This window comes from Coptis chinensis, chromosome 7 (assembly GCF_015680905.1).
Source record: "Coptis chinensis isolate HL-2020 chromosome 7, ASM1568090v1, whole genome shotgun sequence".
NCBI lineage: Eukaryota > Viridiplantae > Streptophyta > Magnoliopsida > Ranunculales > Ranunculaceae > Coptis > Coptis chinensis.
Window position 1 is genome coordinate 95,449,184 of NC_141462.1, and position 23,335 is coordinate 95,472,518.

Sequence of the window (23,335 nt, forward strand, 5' to 3'; positions counted from 1 at the left end):
GGGTCTTCGTCTCTTATCCGCGTAGCTTTTCTGCCTACTTTGTGCAGTCCGTATCCTGTCCCTAATAATTGCTACCTTTTCAGTGGTGTCACGCACTATATCTGGTCCAAGCAAAGCACTATATCCAACTTCAGCCCAACAAACTGGTGACCTACACGGTCTACCATATAATGCCTCATATGGTGCCATTCCTATATTGGTCTGGTAACTATTATTATAAGCGAACTCAATCAGTGGTAAGTGTTCCTCCTAGCCCCCTTTAAAATCAAGAAGGCAAGCCCTTAGCATATCCTCCAATATTTGGTTTACTCTTTCTGTATGTCCATCGGTTTGGGGGTGAAACGCGGTGCTGAAATCAAGTTGAGTACCCATAACCTTCTGAAAACTACCCCAAAATCTAGATGTGAACAGATTGTCTCTATCCGACACTATAGAAACTGGAATTCCATGTAACTTCACTATTTCTTTAATGTATAACTTAGACAAGTCATCCACACTATGTGTCTTCTTCATAGCTAGGAAGTGTGCATACTTAGTTAATCGATCTACAATGACCCATACAGAATCATTTCCACGAGGTGATCTCGGTAAGCCTTCTATGAAATCCATAGTGATGTATTCCCACTTCCATTCAGCCACTGGTAATGGTTGTAAACTCCCAGCAGGTTTCTGATGTTCCGCCTTGACTTGTTGGCAAGTCAAACACTTTGATACATAGTCTGCGATGTCGTACTTCATTCTTTTCCACCAGAAGTGTCGTTTCAAATCCTTATACATCTTTATACTCCCTGGATGAATAGTGTACCGGGTGCGATGCGCTTTATCAAAGATGTATTTCTTCAATGCAATCACATTAGGCACTACTATTCGACCCGTAAGTCTTAAAACACCATATGGACTAACAGTCCAATCTATCACGACGTCTTTAGTCATTTCAGCCTTTCTGGTCATAACAAAGTCATCCGTTTCTTGTGCTTCAAAAATCCTGCTTATAAGATTAGGCCGAACAGTCATATGACTAATGAATACCCCTTGTCCCCCACTATCTTGATGTATGTCAAATTCAGACATGATTTCCAGCATTCTATACTCCTAAGTAGCCAATAATGCCATCAACCCCCTCGGTTTTCTACTCAAGGCATCTGCAACCACATTAGCTTTCCCCGGGTGGTACTGAAGAGAAAAGTCATAATCCTTTATCAACTCCATCCACCGTCTCTGTCTCATATTTAGGTCTCTCTGAGAGAATAAATACTTTAAGCTTTTGTGATCCGAATAGAGTTCAAACCTCTCACCATATAAGTAATGCCTCCATATTTTAATGCAAATACAACTGCCGCCAACTCTAAATCATGAGTGGGGTAGTTCAGTTCATGCACTCTCAACTGTCGTGAAGCATAAGCAACTACTCTTTCCCGTTGCATTAGAACACAGCCCAATCCAAGCAACGATACATCAGTAAATATTACAAACATAACTCCACTCTCTGGCAATATCAAAACTGGTGTAGAAGTTAGCTTAGCTTTCAATTCTCGAAAAGCTTGCTCACACTTATCATCCCATATATAAGGTACACCTTTTCTAGTTAAATTGGTTAACGGAGATGTTATATGCGAGAAACCTCTAATAAATCGGCGATAATAACCTGCTAGACCCAAAAAGCTACGAATCTCTGTAACTGAAGTAGGTTGCTCCCAATTGAGCACCGACTCGACCTTAGAGGGATCAACAGAAATGCCCTCACTCGTTATCACATGCCCTAAGAAATTAACTTTTCTTAGCCAAAAGTCACACTTTTCAAACTTAGCATATAATTGATGCTCTTGCAGGGTCTGCAGTACGATCCTCAAATGTTCAGCATGCTCTTCTCGACTACTCGAGTATATTAGAATGTCATCAATAAAAACAATAACAAATTGATCCAAGTATTCTCTAAAGACACGGTTCATGAGATCCATGAATGCAGCTGGAGCATTAGTCAGCCCAAATGGCATGACTAGAAACTCGTATGAACCATATCTTGTTAGAAAAGCTGTCTTTGTAACATCAGATGCCCTCATTCTAAATTGGTAAAACCTTGACCTCAGATCGATCTTGGAGAACCACTTTGCCCCCCGAAGTTGATCAAACATATCATCAATCCTGGGAAGAGGATATTTATTTCGAACAGTTTTCTTGTTCAACTCCCTGTAATCAATACACATACGAAGTAATCCATCCTTTTTCTTTACAAACAAAACTGGTGCACCCCACGGCGATGCACTACGCCTGATGAAACCCTAAGCAAGTAGATCCTCAATCTGGGTCTTTAACTCTTGCAACTCTTTTGGTGCTATACGGTATGGAGGTCGGAAAATGGGAGTAGTTCCCGGGACCAAATCAATACAAAACTCAACCTCTCTAGCAGGAGGTAAATCAGGAATATCTCTAAAGACATTCATAAACTCAGACACTACATGTATATTTCAACATTTTTTCCATTTTAACCTCAACAAATGCGAGGTACGCTTCTGCTAGAAAATTTCCTTTTGCAGTAGCTATGACCACATAGTCTTATCCCTCGACCTGAAAGGTCACAGTCTTGGAAAAACAGTCCAAAGAAACATGGAATGATGCTAACCAATCCATTCCCAAAAGGACATCAAACCCATACATATCAAACACAATTAGGTCTGCTGACAAATGAAGGTCGTCAAGAGAAATAGTCACACGACGACACACCATATCTAGAACCGTAGATCTACCCAATGGTGTCACTATCTCTAAAGGTGGTGTCAAAATATCAGAAGTAAGTTCCAATTTTGACAAAAAAGAAGCGGCAATAAAAGAATGACTAGCACCAGAGTCGAAAAGTATTCTAGCAGGCTGAGAATGTACTTGAAAAATACCTTCTACCATTACTCCATTAGCACCCCCATCATGAGGTACTGCATCATAAACTCGACCATTTGGCAGTGGTGCAGCGTGTCGTAATGGCACAGTTGCTGGAACTACAGTTCCCACTTCAGCTTGAACAAGAGCATTCATGTGGCCCCGAGCCTGAAATGGTGCCTGCTGCTGATCATGTCTACCACCCTGGCCCCTCTGTTGGCCTTGGTTTTGTCTCTAGTTCTGGTTTTGAAATTCTCTCCTAGGATTCTTACAATAAGAAGCAATGTGCCCTTGATCTCCACATCGATAACAACGCCGCTCTTCATGAGGAATAAGTCTGTCTCCTTGTCGTGTCTGTCCATGATTTTGCCACCCTGTTCTCTGTTTCTTCCATGGCTGAGAATTCTGACCTTGCTGGTTTTGAGCCTTAAATCTTTTACTATAGTTATCATACTTGTCCTTATTTTCCTTCTTCGAATCTGTCTTACTAGCATCATTTGGTCTGTCATGAAGTATGTGATCTAGTTCCTATCCATAGTGCGAGCACACTCAACAACATCATTATAAGTCTTAAACTATCGACCCTTCACTGCCTTTCTAAGTGGATGAGCAAGACCATCCTCGAACTTCCTAGCCCTCCTTTCATCTGAAAGATACATATCCGACGCGAATCGAAGGAGTTGTCTGAATTTTATGTCATATTCAGTCACTGTCATACTACCCTGTTCTAATGTCATGAACTCTGTCACTTTCGTAGACCTAATACTCTCTGGAAAATACTGTGCATCAAACCTTATGCAGAATTCAATCCAAGTAATAGTATTATGGTCTTCTCCCGCTAAGACAGATTCCCACCACTTGGATGCATCTCCAGATAGACTATAAACAACTAGCTTATGTTTCTGTACTTCATTGCCTTTAAGTACGTTAAAGATCTTTTTCATATCTTCTCTCCAATTATCAGCATCTCCCAGATCACTAGTACCGGAAAATTTCTCAGGCTTAAGTTTTATGAACCTCTCAACCATTTTCTGCCATGCTTCATCATCATCCCCCCGACCTCCCGGAGCCACTACCTCAGCCCTATGCTCGCTTTATAGGTGCCACACCAACAGGTGGAACACCAGCTCTCTCAAAACCAACAACCCCCGAGTCACCGAAAGCGAGGCGAATCAAATCAAATGTTGTGCCCACTGTGGTGGTTGCTCAACATTAGGTTCTGGTACTGCACCGCCTCTACCAATGCCAGGTGCATTGGCGCCCCTACCAATGCCAGGTGCATTGACACCTATACCTACGCTAGGTGCACTGGCGCCTCTACCTTGTCGTGTTCGGGTACCTCTATTCATCACCATAAAGTTCTGATACATTTTAATAAAAGAGAACATCAGTCACAACACTACTAAACCCCAACCACATTTTTTTCCAAGTAATTCTTATCGTGAATTAGAACACAAACACTATCTTACTCGTTCTCACACGTACTTAATAAAACGTTAACCTTATGACATAATCTAGACTCTTAACCAAAAAGAAAAGAAAACACGTACAAAAGACAATAACTAGTAACAATCAGGTGGCCAACCTTAACCAACAAACTCCCTAAAAGACCTTGAACTTGGGGATCTGATACCAACTGTAACACCCCAGAAATCTCTGTTCATTAGCCGGCCGGTCTAACTAACAGAAATATCCAGAGTCTCAATAATACAATCCAAAAACGTTCCAAAAGAGAAATAAATCAATAAACAAATCAACATTTAAAACCTCTGAGTTGAAAACTTGTCTCAAAGAAATTTATTACATCCATATATAGTCTCATTAACAAATAATGAAATCTATTAAGTCTTGAATAACACTGGACACCAAAATAAATCTTTCAAACTAAACTAAAGAACTCGAGACCCAGATCTTGCCGAAACTCTAAGAACACGCTCCATGGGCTAAACCTTGCTCACCTGTAAAATTGGTAAATAGGGGCATAAATCAACGCACCCAGCAAGTAATCTCTAACAAGAACTATCATCCAAATCTAGTCAAGGAATACTACGATTTAACTGTAAGCTCACGATACTAATGTGTCACCTCATTGGTATGTGATTAAATCTTATTCATGATATTTTATTAATTATACTTTGTAGGAAAATAACATCTACGCCCCTGATTGTACATATGGTATGGTAATTGTGGTCATTCCATCAATTCCAAACCCCATATTCCCCTGGTCAAGTAATACGACGAACTTTTCCTTAATTGCCATTTTATGCAACTATATATATATACTTACGCATAAAGATATAATGTCACACACACCTTGTGTCAATATTCGTTCAAATCTTATGACGATTAAAAGAAAAGAATTCAGTTTATACAAGCATGCTCTCTGACATCTCAAATATCTTATACAGAGCAATACTCAAGCATGATATAAGGCAAATATCTAATAAAGAATCATAATTTCCTAGGCAAACAAGGCATTCAGTAACATTAGATCATTCAATTAATGGCATATGAATACCAGCAACTTCCATACTCACGACAACAATTTCGACTTAACGCATTGGACGCTATGAATTTATAATCGCAAAAATAACAAAGTAAGCATAATAAATTAGAAATCAAGCACATGATATTCATTATAATATCTAATAGCATTCTAGGACTAGAGAAAGAGATAGATGCAAGCTAGAGAAACTTGCCTGATCGTCGACGGTCGGAAACACGTCAGACACTAGAAGCTAAAGCTTGCGTCCCTACTCTTGAGCAACCTCCTGTTCTTTTATTGTTTTGTTTTATCTCTACCCTAAACTATAGGATTAACATTATCTTATCTCTTGAAGGTTAACTTTATCTTATCTCTTATCTCTTGAAGAGTTTTACAAAGTTTGGAGACTAGCAGTTCACCGACTTTGTATTTCCTTTTGGCTCTAAACTATCACTTGGGCTTGGGCCCTAAAAGAATAGTAAAGACATACAATATTACACAAAAGAAAACAGGTTGTTACATTTACTTAGGTGGGGGGCAGTTGTGTCATTTTCAGTTATTTGATCTAAAAGTTTGACCGTGTGTTTGTGTGTGTGTGTTGTGTCATTTTCAGTTATTTGATCTAAAAGTTTGACCGTGTGTGTGTGTGTGTGTGTGTGTGTGTGTGTGTGTGGGGAGACCCTAATTTTGGAGGGTAATACTAGTAAGAATATTCGAGACGACGTTTCGTAGTATTATTTGTTGTAATTTTGTAGGTAAATTATACAATTGATATTGTCAAACTTAAAAACATAAAAGTTATTTTTTAAACGGTAGTTTTCAAGTCTACGAATTCATTTACTAATTTTTCCGAACCAAACAAAAATTGTAAAGAATAAATAAATTTCATAGGAGAAAATTAGTAACCAAATAGTTGAAAATGGGGCATTTCGATCAAGTTGGGTTAACTAGTATTACACCCCCAACTAGATCAGGTTGGGAAATTAGGGTCTCCCCTCTAAAAAAACACACGGTGTGTGTAGGGGGGCAGGGCAGGGTATTGGCTCATCTGTGGAGGTGTAATACTAGTTAACCCTAATCCCTTTCAAGTTTTGAACTCCTTACTATGAGATTTTTTTTTGTTCATTTTCCCATGGCACATTATTCCACAGAATGTGCATTACTCATTTACTCCTCACTAGTTTGTTAATCCTTTCTTAGTTTCAGAGGACAAGCAAAGAAACAATGTATAAAACAAGATGACTCAGTTTTATATAATAGTCGATCTAGTGACCGTCCTATCCACACGGTTTTGCTGATTTGTTTCTTTAAGGTTTAATTGTTGGTACTGATCTATCATCTATATATGCATGGCCTATCTCCAGAGTTGGCCAATGGTTTCTTCAGTGTCACATTATAGATACATATTTGGAGTTATACACTTATCATACCCAGATGCTTGACTTGTCTGCTTTAGAAGGATTTAATCTTTAGCATCATTCTATTCTGTCGATAAGTTCAAGATTGATGATTAACTTTCATGTCTTTTTGTTTTGGGAAAACTCCAAGGGAGTAGTTTCCCGGCGGTTTCGTTGAGACAACATGGAAACAGAGGAAGCAGAACAAGGCTAGTATAGTTATTACTATAAATCTGACTTGGCTAATTAACTAGCATTCCATATCCTTAAGTAACCTAGTTTTAAAGTTGAAGCGACGAGAATGGCTGAGAAGTTGTTGGAGGCTGCTCGGACGGGTAACACGGGAATGCTGCTTGAATTATTGGATGAGAACCCATTAGTTCTAGCAACTTTTGCAATAGGATCAAGGGAGACACTTCTACACATAGCTTCTATGTTTGGGCATGTTGATTTTATTGCGACGTTGATAATAAAATTACATCCATCATCTGCTCTAGAACTCAATCAAGATGGGTATAGTCCTATGCACATATCTTCAACACAAGGGCATCGGGAAACAGTTGAGTTGTTTATAGAATTTGGACTTGTTCATTCAATTCTAAATGAGCTTTGCTTGCAAAAGAATGTACATGGAAGAATCCCTCTTCACTGTGCAGTTTCTAAAGGTAGGGTCGGTGTTATGGGCGCATTGCTGACGGCATGCCCAGAATCAGTTCAGCAGTTAACTGATGAAAGAGAGACAGTTCTTCACCTTGCAGTAAGAAATAACCAGCGAGAAGCCTTCTCCTTTTTAATTCAGAAGCCCAGTATCAAAGAGCTTGTCAATTTTATGGATGATGAAGGCAACACTATACTACATCTAGCCACTGTGTGCAGGCAGCACCAGGTGAGCGCTTCAAAAGTTGTACTATAGTGTCTTAGTTTATTAGGAGCAAATAGCTACATAATTAAGCGGAAAAAACTTTCTTAGACCTCCAAAGAATAGATTTCTAACTTCTCCACCTCGGCATAGATGATATGATAATGATCAATTTGTACCTAGCTAATACCCAGCTCAATGATATTATTGTTTTCATATGCAGATAGTAAGTTTCTTGTTGAAAGAAACAAACGTCGACGCGAGTGTGATGAACTCAAGAGGCCTAACTGCCCTGGAAGTTCTGTTGATGACTCCTACTCAGTCAAACGATATAAAACTTGGTCAGATGCTTCGAGATGCAGGAGGAGAAATATCACAAAACCATGAAGCATCCTCTATTCAAGTTCAGGTTTCAGCTACTGATGTGACTTTAAGCCAACAGACGGAAAACAGCACCAAAAAGAAAGGAAAGGAATTGGTACTGGAGTTGCGGAATGGGATTATGATGATGGCATCACTAACAGCTTCTATGACCTTTCAGGCCGCATTGTCACCTCCAGGGGGTTTTTGGCAAGATTGGAGTGACAACACAACTAGTAACAGCACAATTGCAGCCAACACAACCTCACCACCTGCTCATAAACCAGGGACTGTTGTCATATACGACTTAAATCGCAAGGAGTTCACATCGTTTCTTCTTTGGGATACAATCGGGTTTTTAGCGTCGCTGAGCATCATATTGTCTCTTATAGTACCAATGCCGTTTAAAAATGATTCGGTGAGATGGGCATTTGTACGGAGCTCTATCTACCTAGTTGTACTTTCAGTTCAGGTTGTTTTCTTGGAGGCAATTGAACTTACCACCAAGAAGATTTATCAACAAAAGACATTTGCCGTCTTTTTAACCTTTGTTGGTCTCTGGCTGTCATTTGGTTCCATTGCTCTCTCCCATGGTTTTTCCTTGTTGGACAAGAAAGAAGATGATAATTCCAGCGAGTCTGATTGATTTGACTGTCAGTATTTTCTGATCACTTGTGTTGATTCATGTATATATGCTTTCCCAGTGGTGAGGAAAGCTAAAAAGGAGAAGAAGAAAAAACAATAATAGTAAAAGTTCAGGTATGCGTCTTACTGCTTTTGTTAGGGTCTCCCCCAATACACACAAAAAACAAGGTCAAATTAAAAGCAAAACCATCCCAATCTTATAAATTAAAAGCTCCAAGGAAATAAGTTATGATTTAACATACAATTTGGTAGAGGCCTGATGGCTTGGCCAAGGCTAGCCCATTGTGCCAGGTCATGCGCCTCCTCATTAAACTGCCTCTTAATCCACTTAAACTGGCAACACCTAAACACATATGGGGATCTCAAAATAAAGTTTCTTACAGTAGGAAGAAACCAGCTACATGGACTAGTAATACTTTGCAGAGCCAGTATAATAGAGGCATTATCACCCTCAAAGATATATTGTACTCCACCCACTGCCTTAGCCAATTTCATTGCTACTTCCACTTCAATCAACTCGATCTGCCTCTGATCCTCAGCACTGCATGCCTTGTACGGTTGTACCTTTGGATAGCTGCTCCTGTTGCTGTGTCCTCCCCATTCCTAGCTATTACTCCTGCTCCAGCTCATCCCGTACTCCAGTCATAAGCAGCATCCATTTTGATATGATATAAGTACTTCTGACATGTTAAGGGAAAACCATACATTCGCATCTAAAAGTTCAAAACTAGGAGTAGAATTAGAGTGTGAAGAGGATGCCCTTGTATGGCCCAATCTTTGATTTGGCATTTGTTGAAAAGCTTCAAGACATTTAAGGCTTTTTTGATTGGCTCATGTTAAGGAAAACCATGATCATCTCCTTCCCTAGGAGCTTCCTTTTGCCCCCATTTGTTAAAACTTCATTTTGTTTATGGTATCCCATATATCCTTTTGCCCCTTAAAACTTCATTTTGTTTATGGTATCCCATATATACTGTGTAAGGGGGATTTCCTGTCATTATATGGATGACACGTGTATGGAAAATAACCCGGTCAGGACTATAGATGTCCAAAATGAGATGAAGACCATCGGATCAGTTCTGCGAATAAGTGATCTCGTGTTTAGCACGAGTGTTTAGTAGGCATGTGCCAGGCACGTGACTGACCGCCTCTAAGCATAACAATTATCCAAGTCGTTAAGAATTGATATAGACAGTTCCTGAACATAAGGAAACTGAAGAGGGTGATTTTTGATGATAAGGAAGGAATCGTGATGGCATATCTTTAAAAGTTACCTTTTAGATATAATCTTCCCATGTACGATGGGACATTATGATCAATAAGGAAATCTACCTCTAATAAGATATGGTCTAGATTTAGACTTTCATGAGGAAAGAATTCATAATAGGAAGGTAGAGTCCAAAAATGGAAGGGAACTCACAAGTGGTGAGGACAACCCTAACCCTAGGACTCTCAAAGCTCTTCCTATATAAACCATAGGAATTCACTCATAGGAACTACACAAAATAGGGTTTGATTCTCCTAAATAAACAAGGAGATATGTAGGCAGCCGCCAGGCGGTTCAACCCTGAACTCAACATCATCTCATCCCTTCTCTACCAAGTAACAACTTTTAGATCTATCACAAGGCACAAAGGAAGATCAGGGGATACTTGGAAAATCCCCTACATCTTGTGGCGCTGTCTGTGGGGACGAAAGCAGGTAAACATTCATTCAAACGACTGATTTAGTTTAAAAACTTTTACCATTGTGATGGCATGAGCAAAGAAAACAAAGAATGGCGCTACCACCGCAATGTCATTTGTCAAAGAAGAAAGAGCACGCAGAGATACGGGGAGAGAATGTTGGTCACCATGATACGAATAATCCCTTCCAAAGACCAATGACCAGCACCGACGGACCAATTGCTCCCAGTGTAGTCCCTAAGAATAATGCTCAAGAGGAACGTCAAAATGGTGAGAATGTTGTTCTCACCAACCCAGAGTCTGTTCAGGCGGTACAGGCTCTGGAACAGCAAAAAAGCAACCTTGAGCGAGAGTTACAACTGCTGAGGCATTTGTATCAATCTGACACAGGGAAGGAGCCACTCATCGATCTCGATGATGACGGCCTTCCAGAAGGAGGTCGTGCTAAGAACCCAAGGCGTGGGGAACCAGTTCGATGCGAACCATCAGAGTCGGAAATATAGTAACTCGGATGAGGATTTGGATACAACATCAGACCCAGAGTCAACTGACTAGGATAGTGATGTCGAACCCGACACCGAAAAAGAACCCAAAACAAGAAACTTTCTACCAAAGAAAGTGCGTGGGAAACTGAGAAGAATGACCTGATCCGTCAGATGCATCGGATGACAGGCAAGGGGAGAAAAATGCAAGACTCCCTTGTTCAATCCGCCATATTGAGGGCAGGCAGATCCCCTTTCGCATCACGAATAATGAGAAAGTCATATCCCCGCAGTTACAGACAACCGAAGTTTAGTATCTTCAATGGCAAGTCAGATCCGGTGGATCAAGTGTACAGATATCGTGCCACTATGGGACAATAGGAAAGGTATGACCATGTCATGTGTCAAGAGTTCAAAGCTTCCCTGTCTGGATCTACACTCTAGTGGTACCACAGGTTACCTGAGCGGTGATCAGGTCTTCAAAAGAAATGTCCAGGACCTTCATAAACAGGTACTCGTGCAACAAGCACCAACCAAAATGGATCGATGCACTGTTCAATATCAAGAAAAAGGACAGAGAGGCATTGAGGTCCTACATGCAATGGTTCATGGAAATTTCCATCCAGATAGAGTCTTGTGACAAACAGACTGCTATAATAGATTTTAAACAAGGGTTGGATGAAAACAACACCTTATTTGGATCTCTATCCAGGAAACCACCCCGTGATTTGGAGGAACTCCTAGACAGGGTTGAAACTCATGCGGGGTGGGAGGAGGATGTCCTGAACCGATGCTAGGAAGCAAAAAAGACAAATCAGACAGCTCCTGTGGCCCCTCGAGAGGGGAACGGGAACTCTTCCCCTCAAAAGCTAAAAAGAGATTGTCATCGTAGTCACCAAAGGGCTGAATCCCCATCAAAGGGACGAATGCCCAGAGGGCAGTACCAAAATGTAGCCAGTAGTGCAAATGGAAAACCACAAAAGAAGCCACGTATGGAAGGAGCTAAAGAAGCTCTACCCTCGATGGAAAGAAACTTTGCCCCTTTGAACAAAATTCCAGATGAGGTCCTGGACTTTATCAAGAACCAAAGTTACGTCAAATGGCCAGCCATGCTCATGCCAGGCTCCTTGGGTATCAGAGACCAGAGGACCTACTGCAAGTTTCATAAGAGTAAGGGTCACAGTACCAGAGCCTGCAGGACCCTGAAAAATAAACTACAGGATCTGATTGAAAGAGGGTAGTTGAAGCAGTTCATAGCACATGAACAGGTGAATGTTGTACAACCTGAGGAGATCAACACGTCAGTTCAGGATCCCCCAAGTACTGGACCACTCAACGACCGGCTCCAGATAAACATGATTTTAGGAAAGGCAAGCAAACGGAGTGGCCAGGTTATAGAAAAGGGGGCACGATACCAAATGCGCGTCGCCAAGCAAATGATGATCATGAACAGTGAACTGACCATGAGTGCTCAAGTCATCACGTCACCCCATAAAGATCCACTCATTCTTTTCACTGAGGCTGACTGTTTCAGCATCCAGAGTCCACATGAGGATGCACTGGTTCTTACACTCTCTTCGGAGATTATGATTTGCATCGCGTATTGGTTGACCTAGGAAATTCATCAGATGTGTTATACTATGACGCATTCAAGAAACTGCAGATTCCTGATTCAGAGATGGTCGCTACCAACTCCAACCTGTATGGATTCAGCGGGGACAAAGCTCTAACAGTCGGGGAGATCCAGCTCCCCGTAGCTATGGGTCCGGTAACTCTCATCATAAATTTTGTTGTGGTAAAAGCTAACACACATTATCACATTATCACATGATCTTGGGTAGGACCTGGCTGCACAGACTCCGCACTATTCCCAACACCTATCACCAATGTCTAAAGTTCCCGCATAAAAGGAAAATTGAGACAATCAGAGGAGATCAAGTAGCTTCCAAAACATGCTACGCTCTGGCTACAAAACAGTCATAGTTGGATCCCCCTCTCCCAGACCTGGTCCCAAGAGAGAGGGAGGATCCCCCCTCACTAGAGCCGTTAAAGGAAGTGGAAATTGTGGGAGGCAGCTCGCCAAAAACCACTTTTATCGGCACCTTGTTGAGTTCTGAAGAGCGCCATGCTCTAATACACTTCCTCCGAGAACACAAAGACATGTTTGCTTGGTTATTCAAAGAAATGCCAAGAATTGACCCCCCATGTGGCATGCCACCGGCTTAATGTCCACAGTGATGTAGTAGTAGTCAAGCAGAAACCAAGAAAGATAGGTGTTGATAGATCCAAAGCGGTAAAAGTCGAAGTTGAAAAGCTAAAGGCAGCTAATTTTGTCAGGGAAATAAATTTCAATTCCCCGAATGGATTTCTAATATTGTCCCAGTACGTAAGAAGAATGGGTCATGGAGAATATGTATCAACTTCACGGATCTGAATCGCACATGTCCAAAAGATAGTTACCCTTTTCCACGTATTGACAAATTGGTAGATGCAACGGCTGGACATGAACTATTATCTTTCACGGATGGGTCGTCTGGCTACAACCAGATCCCATTGCATAAGGAACCACAAGCATGCTAGTTTCACAACTGAGGATGGCATGTACTATTATCAGGTAATGCCTTTCGGACTGATAAATGTGGGAGCTACGTACCAACATTTGGTAAACAAAATGTTTGAAGGATTGATAGGCAACATTGTGGAGGTGTATGTAGACGATCTATTGATCAAAGGCCTGAGACAAGGAGATCATCTCTCCCACCTGAAGCGTGCATTTGACATTCTCCGAGAGTATCGCATGAAGCTCAACCCTACAAAATGTGCTTTCGCTGCCTCATCAGGAAAAGTTTTTAGGGTATCTAGTTACTAAGAGAGAAATCGAGGCAAACCCAGATCAGATCCGGGCACTCATAGAAATGCCTTCACCTATAAATATGAAAGAGGTTCAAAAAGTTACAGGCAGGTTAGCAGCTCTGAACAGGTTCATCTCCAAGAGTTCAGATAAGTACAAACCTCTGTTTCAGTTACTGCGAAAGAATACCTCATTTGCATGGATGAATGAATGCCAGAAAGCATTCGATCAACTCAAAACGTACTTGGGGGCACCACCAATCCTTTCCAAACCAGTTGAGGGAGAAGTTTTGGGTCTTTATCTCTGTTCATTGGACTACGGTATCAATTCTGTACTGATACGTGTGGATGAAAAGAAAGTTGAAAATTTTTGTCTATTTCTTAAGTCAAACGCTCCTACTTGCAGGAACAAGGTACTCTAAACTCAAAAGAGTCGCTTTAACCCTTGTTTTCATGGCAGAGAAGTTATGACCATATTTCCAGTCCCACACTATTAGAGTAATCACAGAGTACCATTTACGATCAGTTCTAGAAAGGCCAAAGAGAACAGGAAGGTTACCTAAATGGTCCGTGCAACTGTCAGAATATGATATTATTTACGTCCCAAGAATCTCAGAGAAGGGTCAGGCACTAGCAGAATTCTTTAGAGATTTCCCAATGACCTACACTAGGTACGACTCAACAACCCGCAGTTCAGATGATGGCATCCTACTTGAATCCCTAAACACCTGACTAGAAAATTAGGAGCCGAGCTCCGGATGGCAACTGTTTGTGGATGGATCTTCCAATGACAAAGGTGCGCAGGAGTTGGAGTTGTGGGTTAGTCACTCCTGACAACATGTGGTTGGAGAAATCCATCCGGATAGGTTGGAATGCCTTTAACAATGAGGCAGAACACTAGCCCTCAAGATCCTAAGGCAAGGGTATTTTTGGTGTTATATGCAAAAGGATGCACAAGATTTTGCCTCTAATGTGAAAAGTGTCAACGACATGCTCCACTTATCCATGCTCTAGCAACAGAGCTGCACCCGTTAGCTAGTGAATGACCATTTGCACAGTGGGGTACTGATATTATGGGACCTTTGCCACCCGCTCCCGACAATGTCAGATTCTTACTGGTCACGATGGATTACTTCACCAAGTGGATAGAAGCAGTTCTCCTTATCTTCATTCGGGAATAGGACGTCACAAAGTTCATTTGGAACAACATTGTCTGCAGGTTTGGCATACCCAAAGTTATCATATCAGATAATGGGCAACAGTTCACTGGCGGATTGGTCGCTGAACTCTGTGAAGAGTTTCACATTACCCACTTGTTCTCAACTCTAAGGTATCCACAAGGCAATGGCCAGGCTGAAGCCTTTAATAGTGTTATTTTGGATAACATGAAGTGCAAATTAGATGAGGTAAAGGGTTTATGGGTCGAGGAACTATCTAAGGTCCTATGGGCATGTCGAACTATGCCCAGACGATCGACTGGTGAGTCCCCATTTTCATTGACTTACGGAACTGAAGCTGTCATACCTCCCGAACTGGTAGCTCCAATTGAGAAGTCAGACGTTGTGCACACCCTGGATAATGAGAAACTATTATGCAAAGAAATGGATCTACTAGATGAAAAGAGGGAAGGCACTGCGCGCTTGGCTGCCAACCAACAGATTCCGAAAAGATCATACGATAAGAGAGTCTGAATTCGAGCTTTCAAATCTGGTCCTACGTGAAATCCCAGAGCATAACGGCAAGCTTTGGCCCAACTGGGAAGGACCATACATCATCGACAAGGTTGGCTGAACTGGTTTTTACTACCTACATACTATTGAAGATGACGTTCTTGTCAAACCATGGAATGCCCAGCACCTTCGCAAGTACTATTAGTAAATGGTTATTTCATACTCTTTTATGCATTGTTTCTTCTCTCCAGTCATCAATAAAGTTCCTCACCTTGCAATAGAATTTATTCCTTGCATCAGTTCTTTATTTATTATCCACAATGGACTAAGCCTTTAGGGAATTATCTTCTTACTATCTGTTCAAGAATATTGTATGCCAATTTGCTTTAGAACTAGTGATACTGAGTTTGGGGAGGTTGAACTATATGCCAGTTCCTTTCTCCATGTAGCCTGAACTGTACGCCAGTTCTTTCAGACTGCGATTATCCTCGATGGGTTAAGCCTTTAGGGAATCTAACCACACTAACTGTTTAGTAAACTGCATGCCAGTTTGACTTGGAGCAAAAGATAGTGTTCTTGGGAGCCCGAACTGTATGCCAGTTCCTAGAGCTCTCATAACATCAAACATGGGGGTTATTAGGAAGATCTAGATTGGAACCAGATCCCAGCACGTAATCATTGACCTGGAATCATATCGACATGGTTCTGGCAATAACATATTTATTTTTTAAATAAATAGGACATATCGTTACTAAACCCAGTGTTGTGCTCAAGGCATCAAGTTACTTTCACAAAGTCACATGGCTCCTTTGGGCACTATGTCTCTATTATGATAGAAATTTTAGTTACAGTTAACTTGAGCGGCTCCCATGATATCCTGATCAGATTCTGATTATGCCTCATTTTAACCTGTTTAGCCTTCGAGGGTCACCTATTGTTGTTCCAAATGAACTTTGGGGACATCAGGGGTAGAATATGTATAGTAGTACATATCATTATATGTTATATAACATAAAATGCTTTAAGTGCATGCATAAAATAGAAGAGCTACAGAGCTCAGTAAATAAATAGTATGTGAGCTATATAGCTCAATATTACAGACCCATAGAATAATTGTTTCAAAATAATTGTTTTCTAAATCATGAATTGAATAGCTAAGTCTTTACTTAACCTGATGAGCAGGGGTATAATCAAACTTCGGTTCAGGATCAGTTCTTGCTGCTGCACCATCATCAAGAACTCTTGGACCACTCTCAAGAACTGACTGTGTGGTAGGACTGGCTAGAACAGTTGAAGGCTGAACAGAACACTCACCTAAAACTGGCACTGGCAAAAAAGGAAGCTGAACGGGAGGCATGTCATCATCGGTGTCTTCTTCAGAAGAGGAGGCATCAAGCATAAGTTCATTCTGAATCGCGGAGATACTGGTGCTCAGATTAGGAAATAAGATGAAATAGTTGGTCACCCACCCCTGATCATCTAACTGAGAAACATACCCAGTAGCCTCAATAGCCTCCTCAAACTTAACTTGTTTGGCTGCATTGAAGGACTCTTCAGAAACATCAAGGACTCTTAGAGCAAAATGAATGACATTTTCAGCTGACCTCTTCTTCATTTCCTCCACCACTTTAGAGTAGAACTCAAAGGTCTCCGCCAAGAGATCACCAGCCTTCTTATCATAACGTAGGCGCTTTTCTTTGAGATCTCTCTCATAACCTGACATGACTTCATTTGCATGGTAATGGCTTGGCCAAAGGTCCTCATCTTGGTATTCCTATGGTGAAGTTCTCCTTGAACTTGGTCATGCTTTTCTTACAGGGTGGTGAAGTGGGAGCGCAGTTCCAAGAACTTCATTTTCCAGGAGGCGGCATCAGCAGCTCTTTTTTGGGCTTTGACCAGAGAGTTGCGGAGGTTGGAGATAGTATCTCTCATGTTCTTGAAGCCAGTATCAGATTTCTTCTCTTTTGCCAAAAGTTGGTCCACCTGGATCTGTAGCTCTTCAACTCTTTTCTCAGCAGCCTCTTTCGCCCAAATCAGCTCACTGGTAGCCATGTTATCAATTGATGTATCGGCTCAGGCCGCAAAGATGGGTTCTTTCATAGCCAAAAAGTTATTCACTAACTGGAAAATAATATAGAATGTGTAAGTAACAGAACATTGAACAGCGAAAAAAGTCTTACCTTGGCAAGATGAACAACAGATCGATGAAAGGACAGATCCAGGTTCCCAATCATATTGGCTTCCGCTTTGTCAACAGGAAGTCACGCAACTTCCGGAACTCCAAGCGCGATGTCAACATCATTAATAGAGTGTTTGTTGGTAACATGACGTTTATCGGTTCGGCCCCAACGCCTCATCTCCATGATCATCTCCCTTTCAGGAGAATCTAGAGATTGTGGTGAGAAGGGAATGTCATCACTCACCCTCCTCCTATCGCCAAATTAAGGAGGAGGGAGAGCAACAGTTACAGCAGTTGTCTCGGCAATGCCCTTCCCCTTTACTACACCATAACAGCTTTTTTGTGACACTGGGTTTTTCTCGTTTGTGACACCAAATTGGCGTCAGGAATTTTGTGACAACATTTTGGCATCACTAAATTGCTAAAGCCATCACCAATGATTAGAGAATTATTTCAATTAAATGTTGTGGAATTTTACTAAATAAAGTGACGGTAAAAGAGCATGAAGAACGAAAATTACAATTAAAGACCGCATTTTCTCAGAAAAATTACAACCCAAACACTGCTCTCTGGCCCAGTGCCCATCTATCTCATCTTCTTCACCACTCTCTCTCAACTTTCCACCACTACCTCTGAAAAAGATACATAAACCTAGAAATGATGGTTAGTCGATCACCGTGAAACGATTGAAGTATTTAGATCTAAAGCTTCGAAATTTCTTTACTGTTAAACCATTAAATGATTAAAGTATCCGAAGGCAAAGACGCTGAAGAAGGAGCTCGAAGATGTGATTGATTTAATGGAGAAAGGTACTTACGCGATGAAAGTTTGTGATTAATTTGAAATCAAGTTAGGGTATTCAAATTTCTAATTTACTTAGTTTATTATTCTAGTGTAATCTAGTTTGAATTCATTAATGTTTGGTGTGAAAAAATTGTAACTTTACTGTCTTGCATGGTTGATTGAATTCGGTCAATTTATGTTTACTTTCGTGTTATTGCAACAGAGAACTCCAATAACTAAAAAATGGGAGGATCTGTGGCATCAGCTACAGAGCTCTTAGCATCACATTGTCTTGAAATTGCAGAATTAGCTAGTGCAGATCATGATTGGGTGGCTTTCGTTGTAAGGTCGGTTGTTGGCGTTAGAACCCCAGAGGATCTTATAACTCTTACTGCTGCAGCTGCAACAGGTAACTCCATTTAATTGCTTAGTCTCTTGTGGAGTTTTCTGAACAATTATGGCATATAAAACTTCTCATTTTATGGAAGAAAAGCACTGCTTTTGTGAATGCTTCACAGCTTCAGTAATTGATAATTAGCTGGTGGTACAATTTTCTATTGCTAAAGCTTTGCAAGGAGCTGTTGTGCTGAAAGCAAGACTGCCAAAAGAAGCAAGGAACAATGCAACCATTATTCCCTATGAAAGGGCTTACAGAGATTTGTCATTCTGAACTGGAAATCATGGATTCTCCCTGCAAGGGAGAATTACTTCTTCGGACACAAACATGTACTATTTTCACGATAACAGTATTAGTTTTCTCACACTTCTGAAAAGGGGGAAAGAAGTTTCCTGAGAATGAATTGAGAACTGAGACATACATGTATACAGTAGTTAATGAAATGTTCATGTTAGGCTAGCAATCCAGCATATAGGAAGTGTGGCTACCATAAATTACATCTCTTGTGAGATTCCATGATATATGATGATCTATACTTTCTTAGTGGACATTTGACAATAAATTAATTGTGTAAAGATATTTAGAGTGGTAACATAATTAGAGTATTACAGCAAATAATTTTTTTTGAAGAGACGGTTCTCTGAATAACATTGGGCAAGATTTCACTTAATGGCTTAAATGAGTATTCTACTTACGTTATATGTCTTTGCAAGTATTAAGTGGAATCTCAAATATTCAATCCATTCATGAAACAAATAATGGACTTGGCTAACTCTTGGCTGGACCGTAGTACTTGTTTTTTACATTCCTATTTATCGTGGTTATCATCAGATCACTGATATCGAATATGGAGCAAACCAATCTTGTTACTTTTCTAGTTGCATCTCTGGTTTTGAATGAATAATTATCATCAAATTATCGTTATCTTTTTCATTTCTTACTGCTTTAGGTCAAATAAATTTTTGCATTAGCAATCTTGTATGTTTTTATCCATTTGTATTGTAATTGTCTTAAGGAATCAAGTTTCTTGCATTGCCTTGTTTAGTTTTTTCTATACCTATAAAAAGACATTGCTATATATCAGATCAGTTTTTTCTATACAAGTTTATGTTTTCTAATCTTATTCTGCTGATTTTGTGTTTCCTCTTTGCACTGATAGGTTACCTTAAAATAGTTTTTGTGTCTATTCACATTAACTCCTTTAACTAAACCAGGGGAAAATGTCATATGTGTCTAGGGAGCAGGGGTTTGAAGTTGTTGCTATACATAATCCAACTCTCCACCATTCACTCATGGCAACTAGTTGCACTCGAATGCTAGCCTCAATAATACCTAGATGTTTACTTCAATATGTGTTACTTCGTATGTGTAGATATTATATTGTCTGTATTATAACTTTAATAATATATATATATATATATATATATATATATATATATATATATATATATATATATTGCAAAAGATTATTGATTCTGGTTAGTTTTGAGTTTGGATGCATATACGAATCATGCTTCTAGTTGTTGAAAAGTTATTTGAGGTTTTTCGTTTAGAGATTTTCAATCATTATTGCAAGATAGTGAGAGTTCCTCGAACATAAACTGTGAAAGGAAGATTTTCTAGGAAAATAAGTTGATTGTGTGAATGGACTGGGCTGATCTGCACCTCAAGTTTTGAGTGTGTCACTACTGAGTCGCTAGTGTGCCTAGTGGCACTTTCGGCTTTTGACTACATAGCTCAGCATAGTTTTACAATTTTTCTAGTCATCCTTTGAGTGTTGCAACTCAACTTTCTAAGTATATTATGTCCTTAAAGATTCCTTCAAGTTCTTTCATAATTTTCTTTTTAAATTTCTTTTCTACTACTGTTTAGCTAGTCTTCGAAAGCTTGATGAACAGCCTGAATGGTTGAAAGGAGGAAAACTTCGAGATTATCAGCTTGAGGGCTTAAACTTTATGGTTAACAGGTATGCTATATCCACCTTTCAGGAGTGATGTATAGGTAATTTGCAACATCCTTAGTAATATGGTAATCTTTGGTTTGTTTGTGACAATTGGAGGAATGATACAAATGTAATTCTTGCTGATGAGATGGGTTTTGGCAAAACTGTTCATTATGTTTCCATGCTAGGTTTTCTTAGCACGATCTTTAGGCTCTTTATGATATGGTTTTTAACCTTGGTTATACCTTCTTTTCTCAAGAATATCTTCTTTTGAATTTTTTCTGAGAATGCTCAACAAATCCATGGGCCTTTTCTTGTTGTTGTACCAATCGTCGACTTTGTCCAACTGGGCGAAAGAGTTTAAGAAGTGGCTCCCTGATTTGAATGTTATTGTATATATTGGAAATCGTGCAAGTCGAGAGGTAGGCAATGTTTTGTATGGTGATATATATGGCTAGTTGCAAACACATTGTTTTTTCTCGAAGTTTCTGTTGCGAAATAATTGTAGTCAGTAGTTGCTACTTCTATGCTTAGTTTTTTACCAAGTTTCTGCTTTACTTTGGGGTTCCCAACTTCCCATGGTCTCTGCTAGCGGACCACATAATCTGTAACTAGTGCTGAGGTTAGCTGTGGAGGGTGCAAAGGGTAATGGTAGTTTAGGACATTCTTTATGTGATCTTTGTGTGTCTCCATGAAATTTTGTTTTAAGGATAAAAAACGAACAAGAAAAAGCAAATTAAATTGTGTGATACACCATCTTATTAATGTAAGCCAGTGTCCACATTTTATGACACCAGGCTATATACTAGAAGGTAGAGGCAGTATCCGTTTAGTTGTATATATGTCACCTTGTTGTTCATATAGCTTATAGGGCCAAAGAGGCTCCCATAGGTGCTTTACTGTGTATTAGTGTTGTGTTGTCAAATAGTAATGGCCTATAGCTTCTTTGATATCCTAGTGGCATGGTTACCTTCTTGCTATGTTACTAATTTGGTAGACTAGAAACTATGTCACTTAGTTTTAATTAGTATAAGTGAACCTATTGTTGTATATATCTCTCATTACATTTTAAGGTAGAAGTCTATCTAAACTCTTTTGTTAAATGAAATAGGTAATACATGTGGCATTTGTTTGTTGCTGGCCTTGAAGGATGGAGGTGGTTGATATTGCCACTTGGACACTTTCTAATAAAAAGACTTTCTTTCTAGCTAGTTGTAAGCATAATGTAATGTACTTTTTCGCTTGGAAAATTGAAGTACTCGGTGTTTACAAGTGATTTGTATTTTACTTTTTGCTTGGAAAATTGAAGTACTTGGTGTTTACAAGTGATTTGTATTTTACTTTTCACTTGGAAAATTGAAGTACTTGGTGCTTACAAGTGACTTGATCATTTTGAGTGATGTAATGAATGTTTTATTCTTGAATGGGATTGACGGTGTGATTGTGTATTTTATGGAATGGATTATTTTTTAAAAGAGTTGTATCTTGGCTAGTTCATATAGCAACCGGTGATGGCTAGGGCTAGTTGTATCTTGAATAATAATAATAATAATAATAATAATGGTAATAATAATAATAGCAACCAATTATTATTATTTTTTTCTAAAATATATTTTGTGACGCCATAATGCCGTCACAAATTCAAAATACTGTCACAACATTACTGACGCCGAAATGCCGCAACAAATTCAAAATATCGTCATAATATTACTGACGTCAAAATACCGTCACAAAATTACTGACGCCAAAATGCCGTCACAAATTACTGACGCCAAAATGTCATCATAAATTTTTGTGACACAAATTGAGATGCCTAAATTGTGACGCCAAATAGGCATCACAAAAAAGCTATTTTGGTGTAGTGCCCCTTTCGGTTATCAGGTAGAGAAGGGTCAATAGTCAAAGGTACATAGTTACCACCCTGTTCAGAACCTATAGAAGGATCTTGAACTGGTGGCCTGGGGGTATAACTACTTTCTCAAAAGACTTACTAGAGGGGGGATACTCACAGGAACTTTGAAAAGTGTTTCTTCATTCACAGTCAGAGGGAGAAATTTCATTTTCTTACCAGATAGGGGCAACATTAGAAGCAAGAGCAGGATCAGTGATAAAAGCCCAAAACTGTAGTTTTAACCCCTTAATAATTTTAACCCCTTAATAATATTATATTTAGACCAATTATGTGTATAATAAATAAGAGTTAGTACTGTTTACGTGATTTTGTATATTACAGGTCTTTGAGTCAAATATGTGAAGAAATAAGACACTTTTGCAAGAGAAATGAGCAAAGGTTGGTTACTAAGAAGTTCTATAGTTAAAGCACAAGTTTCAAGGAGAAAAAGCTTTTTTAAAGCCTAGTCAAAGCTGAAAATTCAAAGTCAACGCGGGTAGAAAAAGAGCATAAAAGTCAACAGAACTTACACAGGCCGTATCTTTGGACTCAGACCTCGGAATTGGGCCTATTATTGTAAACGACCGACTCAGAAAGAGCTTCCTAATGGTCTATGCCTTGACCCAATCAGAGTAGTAAAAGTGGACGAAAAGGGTGTTGCAGTAAATTTGCGCAAAGAAACCCTTTTTAGACTTAAGTAATTAGGTTTTGGGATTGATTTAATGTCCCAAAACATAGCTCCAAAGCCCATGCACAAAATTGTAAAATAACCCTCTCCTATATAAAGAGGGTTAAGGCTAAAACAAAATTGGGCTACTCCCCTCTTTAGTTTAGTTTTA

General features: G+C 39.7%; 1 protein-coding gene across 1 annotated transcript; it reads left to right on the plus strand.

Annotated features, from left to right (window-relative positions):
- Positions 1–6,849: 6,849 nt before the first annotated feature.
- LOC147490229 (uncharacterized) lies at positions 6,850–8,734 on the plus strand. The gene is made up of 2 exons (XM_086573477.1): positions 6,850–7,639; positions 7,836–8,734. Exons 1-2 carry the CDS (start codon positions 7,055–7,057, stop codon positions 8,616–8,618), a joined length of 1,368 nt encoding a protein of 455 aa, XP_086429603.1. The 5' UTR covers positions 6,850–7,054; the 3' UTR covers positions 8,619–8,734.
- The last annotated feature ends 14,601 nt before the right edge of the window (positions 8,735–23,335 follow it).

What these genes read in the sequence shown, in the direction of transcription:
- LOC147490229 (XM_086573477.1), top strand. Translation starts at nt 7,055, where the DNA reads ATGGCTGAGAAGTTGTTGGAGGCTGCTCGGACGGGTAACACGGGAATG. An exon ending in CTGTGTGCAGGCAGCACCAG is followed by an intron (nt 7,640 to 7,835) that starts GTGAGCGCTTCA and finishes TTTCATATGCAG; the next exon opens with ATAGTAAGTTTCTTGTTGAA.